This window comes from Thamnophis elegans, chromosome 7, assembly GCF_009769535.1.
Source record: "Thamnophis elegans isolate rThaEle1 chromosome 7, rThaEle1.pri, whole genome shotgun sequence".
Lineage (NCBI taxonomy): Eukaryota > Metazoa > Chordata > Lepidosauria > Squamata > Colubridae > Thamnophis > Thamnophis elegans.
The window spans coordinates 1968881-1980509 of NC_045547.1; the positions used below are offsets into that span (position 1 = coordinate 1968881).

Here is an 11629-nt window from a genome sequence, read left to right on the forward strand (position 1 = left end):
CAATTCAAATCAGGGAAGAGGGGTACAGACAGAAAATAAAAGACGAAACATAACAATACATAATTTAAAAAGCGCAACAGTCATACCATTCGAGACGGGGGCAACAGCTCTTTAGCCCCAGGCCTGTCGGAACAGCCAGGTTTTAAGGGCTATGTGGAAGGCCTGGAGGGTGGTGAGGGTTCGAATCTCCACGGGGAGCTCGTTCCAGAGGGTCGGAGCAGCCACAGAGAAGGCTCTCCTCCGGGTAGTCGCCAGTCGGCACTGGCCGGCGGATGGAATTCAGCTCCTCGTTGTTGTCCACGACTGGAAATTGACTTGTCTTTGTTCACTGCAAAACAGTGTTTCTCAACCTTGGTGACTTTTAAGTCCTGTGGACTTCAACTCCCAGAATCCCCCAGCCAGCATAGCTGGCTGGGGAATTCTGGGAGTTGAAATCCACAGGACTTAAAAGTCGTCAAGGTTAAGAAACACTGCGGCAAAATCTTTATTCACCCCAATGCCAGTTGTGCTGCCCCAGAAGTAGATAGCTAGCGTAAGAAGTAAGAACTGTCTCCTTTAAGAAACCAGCTCATGGGAAATGTAGGCGGAGACTGCCTTATGGGAAGTGTAGTTCCATAACATATGATCACATTTGTGTTTCTGAATGGCCACCGTGGCAGGCTGCCCGCATGCAGAAGTTTATAGCCAGTCAGTTTGAATGCCTTTGTGAACCGGAATAGTAGCGTTTTGTATCTCCACTCAGCATGGGAGTGAAATCGTCCCTTTGGAACGAACTCCCCGCGGAGATTCGGACCCTCACCTCTCTCCTGGCCTTCCGAAAAGCCGTTAAAACCTGGCTATGTCGGCAGGCCTGGGGTTGATGAACTCCCTTCCCCTCTCGACAGGTGTGGTTGTTGGTTATTTTAAATGCCTGTTTTGTATTTGTATGTTCCCTTTCCCGTTTGAGTTGTTCGCCGCCCTGAGTCCCTATAGGGAATAGGGCGGCATATAAGTAAAATAAAACTTCAAACTTCATCATCATCTTTTTACACCACGTGATGGGACAGATTATGGACGCCCGAGGCAGAACACAAGTGTCCCCCCCACCTCCCCACTTCTGGAAGGCACCGACCGCAGTGGGGTTCAAAAGTTTTCCAGCAACATATCTTCTAAATGAGGCTTTGGGTCCATCCGGAAGCCAACAAACCTTCCTCCCCCCGCCCCAAAAAAACATGTACTTCTGGAAAACGTTTGAACCACATCTGGAATGACCAGGTGTGCAAACCTCAGAAGAAATGGGCCATCGATCCATCCAGGGTTTCCAAGAAGGTCCCACAGCCAGAATGGTGACTTTTCACAGTCGTTCAGTTTCATTCTCCGTATTTCGTCTTAGGAATCGAAGGGGAACTTCAGCTGAGGTTCAAATCATCTACAACCTCTTGAGAAGCCTTCAGCTCAAGAGGTTGTAGATGATTTGATCCATGATGTACCAGGCAGTGTTTCCAATATGTTGCTGTGTGTTGCTCTTATTTCACAGAATTGTACAATGTATGGAGTTGGAAATTATCTTTACCCATTAAAACCAGGGATGTCCAAACGTGGGAACTTTTAAGATTTGTGGACTTCAACTCCCAAAATTCCCCAGGGCTGGGGAATTCTGGGAGTTGAAGTCCATAAGTCTTAAAAAGTTCCCAAGTTTGGACACCCCTGCATTAAACCCATGTTTTTCAACCTTGGCAACTTTTAAGATGTGTGGGCTTCAATTCCCAGGATTCCTTGGCTCAAAACCAGCGGTCACCAACTGGTCCATGAAAAAAGTTTGTTGGTCCACAGAAAAATTATTTGCATTTCTTAGCAAAGGTGGCGCAGTGGTTAAAATGCAGCACTGCAGGCCACTTCAGCTGACTATAGTTCTACAGTTCGGCTGTTCAAATCTCACCGGCTCAGGGTTGACTCAGCCTTCCATCCTTCCGAGGTGGGTGAAATGAGGACCCGGATTGTTGTTGGGGGCAATATGCTGACTCTCTGTAAACCGCTTAGAGAGGGCTGAAAGCCCTATGAAGCGGTATATAAGTCTAACTGCTATTGCTATTGCTATATTACACTAATTCAGGGGTCCTCAAACTACGGCCCCTGGGACAGATTAATGAACGCTGGTGTTGCTGCAGAGAGTCTCCCCCTTTGGGGTCTTTTTGTGTGGGTCGGAGGGGGGCAGAAATTCCCTCTTGGGGTCTGCTTCAGCCTCCTGGGGCTTGGCGTGAAGGCTGGAGGGAAGAGCCGCTGGTGGGGAAGAGCCCGAGGACCCCGTTCCAGTGGGACTGCATCACAGCCTGGAACTGGCTGATCATCTCAGCCCAGTGAACCTCCAGGCGCCGGCACCTGGCCTTGCCCTCCCGCAGATCTTCCCTCTGCTTGGAAAGCCTATGCTCCTAGTCCTCAGTAAGGTGCTTCTGCTGAGCCTCCTCCTTGGTCAGATCCAATTTGAACTGAGCTGTTTTGCCAACTCTTTCCCCTGGGGGCTGCTTAGCTCCAGCAACGGCTTCCTGTTGGGGCCCGAAGGAGCCCCGGGCGGGCAGGCTGGGAGGGGTGGCCTTCAACACGAGTGACATCAAGTTGGCCACACCCACCCAGTTACATGACCCCCCTAGCCATGCCCACCCAGCCGGCCATTAGGCGGATCCTATTAGTGGTCCGCAGGATCTAAAGTTATGAATTTAGTGGTCCGAAAAGGTTGGGGACCCCTGTTCAAAAGGACGAAGGAGCTGAAATGGCAGCCTTAATTATGGTCGCAATTCAAGGAGGGCTGTTAATGACCGAAATCACGTGATCAAAATCCGGAGGCTTAGCAACTGGCGTGTACTTCTGTCGGTTGGGGATAATGTGATCTCCTTTTGCGGACTTCTGACCAGGAAAGTCTATGGGGAAGCCAGATCACGTAACAAGCGCATGAATCACAACATCTGTGATTCACTTAACAATGGTGGAAGGCAAGAGCGTCACCTGGGGCAAAACACTTGACAATTGTCTCGCTTAGTGACAGAAATTTTGAGCTCAATTGTGGTCATAAGTCGAGGACTACCTACAGCCCCCTAATAACTGGATATAATGCAAAATGCCCATGGATTGAAACCCTGGAAGAGAGCTTGAATCCCATTGAATGACATCGGGCGGTCTACGCCTGGAGTCCCTAATAGGGTGACACTACTTAGGAGCCACAATTTCCGTCGCTAAGGAAGATGGTTGCTAAGTGAGACACAGACCTCTCCAAGGTCACGGAGAGCGCTAAGCAAGGTCATGTTTTCCCCTGCCCAAACGTGCCTTGGATGGATGGTTCTAGGCCAGTGATGGGCAACCGAGGTGGCGCAGTGGTTAAGGTGCAGTACTGCAGGCTACTTGAGCTGACTGCAGTTCGGCGGTTCAAATCTCACCGGCTCAAGGTTGACTCAGCCTTCCATCCTTCCGAGGTGGGTGAAATGAGGACCCAGACTGTGGGGGCGATATGCTGACTCTGTAAACCGCTTAGAGAGGGCTGAAAGCCCTATGAAGCGGTATATAAGTCTAACTGCTATTGCTATTGCTATTCTTCTTACAGCCTGCCCACACCAATTGAATCCTCCCCACCCACCTCCGTATGCACGTCCGACCCCTCCCCAGTCTCTGGAGGATTCCCTGAAGCCTAGGGAGGGTGAAAACACCCCCTCCCGGCCCTCCGGAAGGGTGAAAACTCAGCTGGCGTGCCAGCAAACATGGCTCCGTGTGCCACCTGTTGCGCTTGTGCCATGGTTCACCATCCCGGTTCTGGCCCATCCCGAAGCCACCTTAGATACCAGCCAAGGAAGGAGACGGGCACCAATGTCGTCTTATAATCTTGGTTTTGTGTCATGGGCGCTCAGAGGGCGACATCCCGAGGATGCAGCAGGGAGAAGGCGCCGTTCTTTCGGAAGAAGCTGTCCGTGCGGGTCTTGGCTGTGGGGGCCATGTGGGAGGTGGCCATTTCCCCTGGAAGAGACAAGGTGGAGGTGGTGAGGAGAGGGGAATCAGAGGAGGGAACTGTGTGGCCCCGTTAAGAGCCGAGGTGGCGCAGTGGTTAGGGTGCAGTACTGCAAGGCCACTTCAGCTGACTGTTATCTGCAGTTCAGCAGTTCAAATCTCACCGGCTCAAGGTTGACTCAGCCTTCCATCCTTCCGAGGTGGGTGAAATGAGGACCCAGATTGTTGTTGGGGGCGATATGCTGACTCTGTAAACCGCTTAGAGAGGACTGAAAGCCCTATGAGGCGGTATATAAGTCTAACTGCTATTGCTATTGCTATTAAGGTGAAAGTCCTTCTCCTAAGCAGCCTTGAGTGACCCTAAATGGACAGGGCTAGGAGATGACCCAAGGAGCGGCCCATAGAATTGCAGTGTTGGAAGGGACCTTAGAGGTCTTCTAGTCCAACCCCCCTTCTCAAGGCAGGAGTCCTCACAGCCTCCTAGATTTCTTTTCTGGAAAACCATCAGTTTCCACCCGTTGCTTCTTGTCCTGCCCTCAGGTGCCTTGGAGAATAGTTTGACTCCCTCTTCTTTGTGGCAACCCCTGAGATATTGGAAGACTGCTATCATGTCTCCCCTGGTCCTTCTTTTCATTAAACTAGACACACCCAGTTCCTGCAACCGTTCTTCGCATGTTTTAGTCCCCTAATCCTCTTTGTTGCTCTTCTCTGCACTCTTTCCAGAGTCTCCGCATCTTTTTTATATTGTGTTGACCAGAACTGGATGTTAATATTTCAAGGTGTGGTATAGAGAGAGAAATGTGGTGCAGCTGCTTTGAAACTCCTCAGATTTCTCAATAGATTTTAGACTGTGTTAGTTAAAAATCCATACCGTGTACGGGTTCTGGGAAGTCGGGGGGGGGGGAAGGAGGAGGGGGCTGGGGGGTGGAGGGAGGGAGGGGCATACAAAAAAAAATTGTACTTCAATGTTTTAATGATTGACGAATGATGAAATATTTGTGTTTTTTAAAAGAAATAAAACTCTTTTTCTGATTAAAGAAACTCCTCGGATTTGGTACTCGACACATTTTGATGTGAACATTTTGCCCCAGTACTTGTCGTTTGTTTGGTACTCAGTGCACAGGCGAGGACTTGTCGGCGTCAGCTGCCTCACCTCAATATCTCAACATCTTTCGTAGATCGTGGCAATCAAAACTGGATGCAAATGTTCCAAGTGAGCTAAGTTATAAAGACACTTTATAAGTGTCCTTATAAAGTGGGATTAACCCTTCACGTGATCTTGATTCTCTCCCTCTGTTGATGCAGCCTAGAACTGTGTTGGCTTTTTTGGCAGCTGCTGCTCACGGCTGACTCCTATTTAAGTGGTCGTCCACTAGGACTCCAAGATCCCTTTTCACAGTTGCTACTATTGAGCAAGGTACCACCTATGCTGGACCTGTGCATTTGGTTTTTCTTGCCTAAATAATCTTATTTTTCTTCACCCCTGACCCTGCGCTGTGTTGCTTCCAGACGGATCCTCTGTCTGCCAACTTACACGCACCCCCGTGCCCCCTGCCCCTTCCGTCCTCCCTGCCCAACCACTCACCCATCTGCCAGCCGTAGGTGAAGTTGGTGGTGATGGGGAAAGTGTATTTCTCCTCCGGCGGGACGAGGAGGCGCAGCTTCAAGTAGCGGTAACGGCCCTCGTCCTCGTGGGAGATGCCCTGGTAGAGAAGGTTACGCAGTTCGCGGGGAGCCGGCTTCATCTCCATCTCCAGGAGGGATTGGTCCAGTCCGGTCAAGTCGCGTTGACGAGCCAGTGGCTGGATCGGCTTGGGCGGGGGAGGAGGGAGGGGCGGAGGGGGAGAGCTGGGTTTGACCGGGAGCGGGGGGCGGATGGAGGGCAGGTGGAGGGTGGTGTCCTCCGCTTTCTTGCGGCGTTCGCGCAGTTTATCCTGCTTGGCTTTGACCAAGGCCCCGTACTTCTGGTGCCAGCCGAAGCGGAGCATGATCTCCTTCTCATACTCTTCCTTCCAGAAGTTCTGCTGAAGGGTGTCCATGTTGAGTGGACGCGCCATGGCTCAGTGGGACAAGAGGGTGGGCCTGCCCGGCTACCCAAGAGACTTATCTGACCGGGACCCCAGATGCCAGCTTCCCTTCCTACACCCTCTTCTCCTCGCGGCATAGAGACAAACCCACCACTTGGTCTTCCTTTCAGCTGTTAAGGGTGGAGATGGATGCTCTGCTGGGTCTCCAGGGGTGGCCATCAAATTTGGGGAGCTGCTACTTCACAGCTGCTGTCACAGCCTCTTGTGAGGTCATGTTTTCCCCCTCCCCTTCCTCCATGAGTGAGACAAAAGATGAAGCCCCCCCCCCCATGTGCGAACCTCAACCAGGAGGGGCCAAAATCTGGAATAATGTAGGGATTCCTGCTTGAGCAGGTCTTTGGATTAGAAGATCTCCAGGCTCCCCCCCGCCCCCCAACCTCTTATTCTATGTTCTAAGCCAGGGGTCTCCGAGAATTGTGGATTTCAACTCCCAGAATTCCTCAGCCAGGAATCTCCAAACTTGTCAACCTTAAGAGTGGGAAAGAGAGAAAGTGAGAGACAGATGGAGAGAGAGAGAAAGTGACAGAGAAAGTAAGAAAGAGACAGAGAAAGAGGGAGGAGGGAGAAGGAGAGAAAGTGAGGGAGAAAGAGAGAGAAAGAGGGGGAGAAAGAAAAAGTCAGAGAAGGGAGAAAGAGAAAGTGAGAGAAAGAAAGAAAGGGGGAGAGAAGAGAAAGGGGGGAGAGAGAAAGAGAAAGAAAGTGAGAAAGAGACAGAAAGGAGGAGGAGAGAGGGTGAGAGAAAGAGATAGGGAGAAAGAGGGGGAGAAAGAGAAAGGGGGAGAAAAAGAAAGAAAGAAAGAAAGAAAAAGAAAAAGTGAGAAAGAGAAAGACAGATAAAAAGGGGGAGAAAGAGGGAGAAAGAAAGAGACAAAGAGAGAAAGAGAAAAGACATCTAAATGAAAACTATAATTCTCGCCTACTTTCTTAGCATTAGGAGAGAAAAAGAAAGAAAAAAAGAAAGAAGGAGAAAGAAAAAGTGAGAAAGAGAAAGTCAGATAAAAAGGGGGAGAAAAAGAGAGGGAGAAAGAAAGAGACAAGGAGAGAAAGAGAAAAGACATCTAAATGAAAACTATAATTCTCATGCTTACTTTCTTAGCATTAAGAGAAAGAAAAAAAAGAAAGAAAGAAAGAAAGAAAGAGAAAAAGTGAGAAAGAGAAAGACAGATAAAAAGGGGGAGAAAGAGGGAGAAAGAAAGAGACAAGGAGAGAAAGAGAAAAGACATCTAAATGAAAACTATAATTCTCATGCTTACTTTCTTAGCATTAAGAGAAAGAAAAAAAGAAAGAAAGAAAGAAAGAAAGAGAAAAAGTGAGAAAGAGAAAGACAGATAAAAAGGGGGAGAAAGAGGGAGAAAGAAAGAGACAAGGAGACAAAGAGAAAAGACATCTAAATGAAAACTATAATTCTCATGCTTACTTTCTTAGCATTAAGAGAAAGAAAAAAAGAAAGAAAGAAAGAAAGAAAGAGAAAAAGTGAGAAAGAGAAAGACAGATAAAAAGGAGAGAGAGGGAGAAAGAGACAAAGAGACAAAGAGAAAAGACATCTAAATGAAAATTATAATTCTCATGCCTATTTCTTAGCATTAGGAGAAAAGAAAGGAAAGAAAGAAAGACAGACAGACAGACTTCACCAAGATCCCTCTCTCAATGACCCAAGTAGCTTATGAATTGAACTGATCAAGGAAACAGCCGCAATGCTTTTCACCCTGAGCCGATTCGTCATTTAAGTGAACCAGACGCAAACCACGATCCATCGTCTCAATGGAAGAACCGCATCAATTTGGTCATTTCTGCACAAGAGACCGGTTTGCATACAGAACCCAGGAAGTGAGTCACGAGCGCATGCAAGGACCGGCACCCTCAACTTCCCATCTGCAGGGAAAGAGTGACTCCACTCCGGCCGGGCTGAAAATAGAGTCAGAAACACAAATGCAAAGGGGGGGGGGGGAGGAGAGAGAACCATTGTATGTCTGAATCGCTTCCCACTTCGCCCAAGTTGAGCGCTCAAGGACCAAAATTAAACAGAAATCATCTTTATTAATTCCTTCCTTCCAGTGGGGTTTTGGTTTAGCAGACAAGCTTCCAAGACACCAGAAATTGCAACTATTAGATAATCACTTTGTAGGCAAGGGAGCGGTGAGAAGGGGATCAGAGTCTCCCAGCTGGAGGGCCTAGATCCCAAATATCCCCCACCAGATGGACTGTGGAAAGCCACCAAGCCAGGGTTTCTCAACTTGGCCACTTTAAGACACATGGACTTCAACTCTCAGAATTCCCCAGGCTGGGGAATTCTGGGAGTTGAAGTCCACGCATCTTAAATTGGTGAGGATGAGAAAACACCTTTAAAGTGGTGAGGATGGTGGAAATTCAACCGTGGCCCCTTGAAGACATATGAACTTTCAACTCCCAGAATCCCCCAGCCAGCCATGCTTAGAACTATGCAGCCTGGGGAATCCTGGGAGTCGAAGTCTGCACGCATCATCGAGCAGCCAAGGTTGGGAAACCCGGCGCTAGGCAGAAGAAGACTCAAAACGGCTCATTGGAGGAGAACTTCCTTCTAGCCAACCGAAGCCCAAGGGGCCACCTGGAATAATGTAGGGGTTCCTGCTTGAGCAGGGCGTTGGATCAGAAGATCCCAGAATTCCCCTTTGAAGGAAGGCAGAAATTAGGAAGATTTTTCATCTAGGTTGCAGTATCTCAGAGAGGAAGATGTTCGGGTATTGCACTGTAGGAGAGAGACAAACCAGCTTCTCACTGGCATCAAGCCAGGATATCCCACCTTAACGTCACACCCATTTTTTGGGTTCCATCCTCAAGGGAAGGGTTCAAACAGCAGGAAGGAGGAAAACTGGGAGAAGCAGCAGAGGACTTGGGCCAAAGTATCTCTAGATGGGTGGTGAGGACCACAATTGGTCACGAAGAACAAGGATCAAAGCAGGGACATGGAAAGGCAACCAGGCCAGTTCTGGCCCCAGAGAAAATGGGGAGCCCAGCCTGGGTCTTGTGGAGAGGATTGGGGGGGGGGTCTTCTCCCAAGAGTCCCAGGTGAAGGGGAAGTGGGGCACCAAGGCACCAGCCCACATGTCTTAAAGTGGCTGAGAAACACTGACTTGGATGGTGGAACTTCTCTCTCAACCTTCCTCCATGCGACAAGGAGAAGGTGGAGGACCACAAGAGAACCCAAGGGGAGGAACGGCTCAAGTAGGGTGGACCATCGCAAAGCAGAAGCGGGCCTGGGGAGGGAGGGAGGGTGGGGTCTCTCCTGGCCCGCCTATCGCAAGTCCTCCGCGGTGAACATGCCCCTGGCGCGGCGTAAGATGGAGTCTTTGGAGGCGTCGTAAGGGTGCTCCTTGGAGGGGATCTCCAGCACGGCGGGCAGGGACTTGTTGTGTGCGTCAATGACGTGGCGAATCATCTCCGCGATGAACTGGTTGATGAGGACGATGCCGATGTCCTCGCGGGCCAGGAAGCTCCTGCGGGCAGAGGGGAGGAGGGGGTCACCAGAGCTCAGCTCTTGGGGGCTCCTCCTGCTGCTACTGGGACTCCTTTTACTACTGGTTGGGGCTCCTCCTTGGGGCTCCTCCTGCTACTACTGGGGCTCCCCCTGCTATTGCAACTACTACTGGGGCTTCTCCACCAGCTCCTTGGGGCTCTCCCTGCTACTACTGGGACTCCTTTTACTACTGGTTGGGGCTCCTCCTTGGGGCTCCTCCTGCTACTACTGGGTCTCCCTCTACTATTGCAACTACTACTGGGGCTTCTCCACCAGCTCCTTGGGGCTCCCCCTGCTACTACTGGGACTCCTTTTACTACTGGTTGGGGCTACTCCTTGGGGCTCCTCCTGCTACTACTGGGACTCCCTTTACTAATGGGGCTCCATCTACTCCTTGGGGCTCCTCCTGCTACTACTGGGTCTCCCTCTACTATTGCAACTACTACTGGGGCTTCTCCACCAGCTCCTTGGGGCTCCCCCTGCTACTACTAGGACTCCTTTTACTACTGGGACTACTCTTGGGGCCCCGTCAGCTCCTTGGGGCTGCGCTTGCTACTACTGCGAGTGGAGGACTCCCTGTACAGATTATAGAAATAAAAAGTAATTTAGAAGATTAAAACGAACCAAAGACACCATAAAACTTACTCCGGGAAGCAACTTCCGAGAACAAGAGTTTCTGGCGGAAGAAATTCCCACCCTCTAAATTCCGTGTTTCTCGACCCTCGGCCACTTTTAAGATGGACGGACTTCAGCTCCCAGGATTCCTCAGCCAGTTGGGGAATGCTGGGAGTTGTGCTGGCTGGGGAATGCTGGGAGTTGTAGTCCGCCGGTTCTTAAAGTGGCAGAGCTCGAGAAACAACTGGTTTGATTTGATTTCTGAATATAAATGCATGGCCCACCGAGTTCATCTAAAGCAGTGGTCTCCAACCTTGGCAACTTTAAGACCTGTGGACTTGAACTCCCAGAGTTCCTCAGCCAGCTTTGCTGGCTGAGGAACTCTGGGAGTTGAAGTCCACAGGTCTTAAAGTTACCAAGGTTGGAGACCACTGATCTAAAGAGCCAATGAGGAATTTCCCCCAAAGGGCGGAAACACGGACACTGGAGCAGAGATCGAATCCCGCCTCCTTTGGAGTCTTCTCCTTCCCTCGAGGTCACAAATGACAGAGGGCAGATCCTTCCCAAGTAAACCAAGACCGGCAGAAAGCAGCCGAAGCCGGACTTTGCAAAGTTGGATTGTTTGTGGTCAAAACATTGGCCCAACTCAACGCCTTCTCACTTTTGCAAGAGGCCAAATACAGGATCTTGTCGGCCAGTTCGAACCGGGATCGGTTTAGAAACCCAACGAAATGTATAGAATCCCACTGAGCTAAAAGCAGCCCATTCGAAGTGCAGAATAAGGAGAGTGGGAAGGGACCTTGGAGGTCATCTAGCCCAACCCCCTGCTCAATCAAGAGAGACCCTGTACTATGTCAGAGAGGTGGCTGTTCAGCCTCAACCCATCCTTTCTTCCCAATTCCTTCCCCCTAATTGAGTCCCTTCTCTTTCCCCCATTAAAATTACATTTAATGGGGGTTTATTAATTATCTTCCCCCCCCGCCTGGAATGGTTTAGCCTTCTTTCTTTGCGACACCCCCCGCCGAAAGAGCTGGTGGTCTCTCCCGCCCTGGCCGCTTTACATTGGCTTGGTTTCATCCAAGCTTCCCCCCCATGACAGGCAATGGCCCCTTCCCAAATGCAGCGCCGCCCGTTTTCCAAGAGCAATGGTCCTTCCCTTGCCGTTTCCCAGGCAACCGCCGCCCGGCTCTTCCCTCTCCCTGGCCACCCTCCCTCCTCACCGAAAGGCTTCCTCGATCTCGGCCAACGCCGTTTCTTTCTCCACTACTAGGAAGTTCGGGCGCCGGTGCTTGTCCAGCTCGCCCACGCCGCCCAGCAGAAACCCGGTCACCGTGTCCTCGTCGCCCAGCACGGCGATCAGCTTCCCCCGGCCGGCCATGATCGCACCAAGGACGGAGGAACAGCGAGCAAAACCAGCTGTCTCCCTGCGCAGGCGCCGTAGCAGGCTTATAACGCGCCGATATGC

At 50.5% G+C, this 11629-nt stretch overlaps 2 protein-coding genes across 2 annotated transcripts; both read right to left on the bottom strand.

Moving 5' to 3' along the window:
• Window positions 1-3868: 3868 nt before the first annotated feature.
• Window positions 3869-6026, bottom strand: ATP6V1FNB (ATP6V1F neighbor). Its single transcript, XM_032221071.1, has 2 exons — window positions 5555-6026; window positions 3869-3978 (listed from the first exon to the last, which is right to left on the bottom strand). Exons 1-2 carry the CDS (start codon window positions 6024-6026, stop codon window positions 3869-3871), a joined length of 582 nt encoding a protein of 193 aa, XP_032076962.1.
• Window positions 6027-8073: 2047 nt separating this feature from the next.
• Window positions 8074-11629, bottom strand: ATP6V1F (ATPase H+ transporting V1 subunit F). The gene is made up of 2 exons (XM_032221943.1): window positions 11385-11629; window positions 8074-9529 (listed from the first exon to the last, which is right to left on the bottom strand). Exons 1-2 carry the CDS (start codon window positions 11540-11542, stop codon window positions 9328-9330), a joined length of 360 nt encoding a protein of 119 aa, XP_032077834.1. The 5' UTR covers window positions 11543-11629; the 3' UTR covers window positions 8074-9327.

Bases quoted from the DNA above. Each gene is read 5' to 3' on its own strand.
- ATP6V1F (XM_032221943.1), bottom strand. From the start codon at position 11,542: ATGGCCGGCCGGGGGAAGCTGATCGCCGTGCTGGGCGACGAGGACACG. The intron at 9,530-11,384 runs GTGAGGAGGGAG...CTCTGCCCGCAG, and splicing joins GAGATCGAGGAAGCCTTTCG to GAGCTTCCTGGCCCGCGAGG.
- ATP6V1FNB (XM_032221071.1), bottom strand. From the start codon at position 6,026: ATGGCGCGTCCACTCAACATGGACACCCTTCAGCAGAACTTCTGGAAG. The intron at 3,979-5,554 runs GTGAGTGGTTGG...TGTCTCTTCCAG, and splicing joins CACCTACGGCTGGCAGATGG to GGGAAATGGCCACCTCCCAC.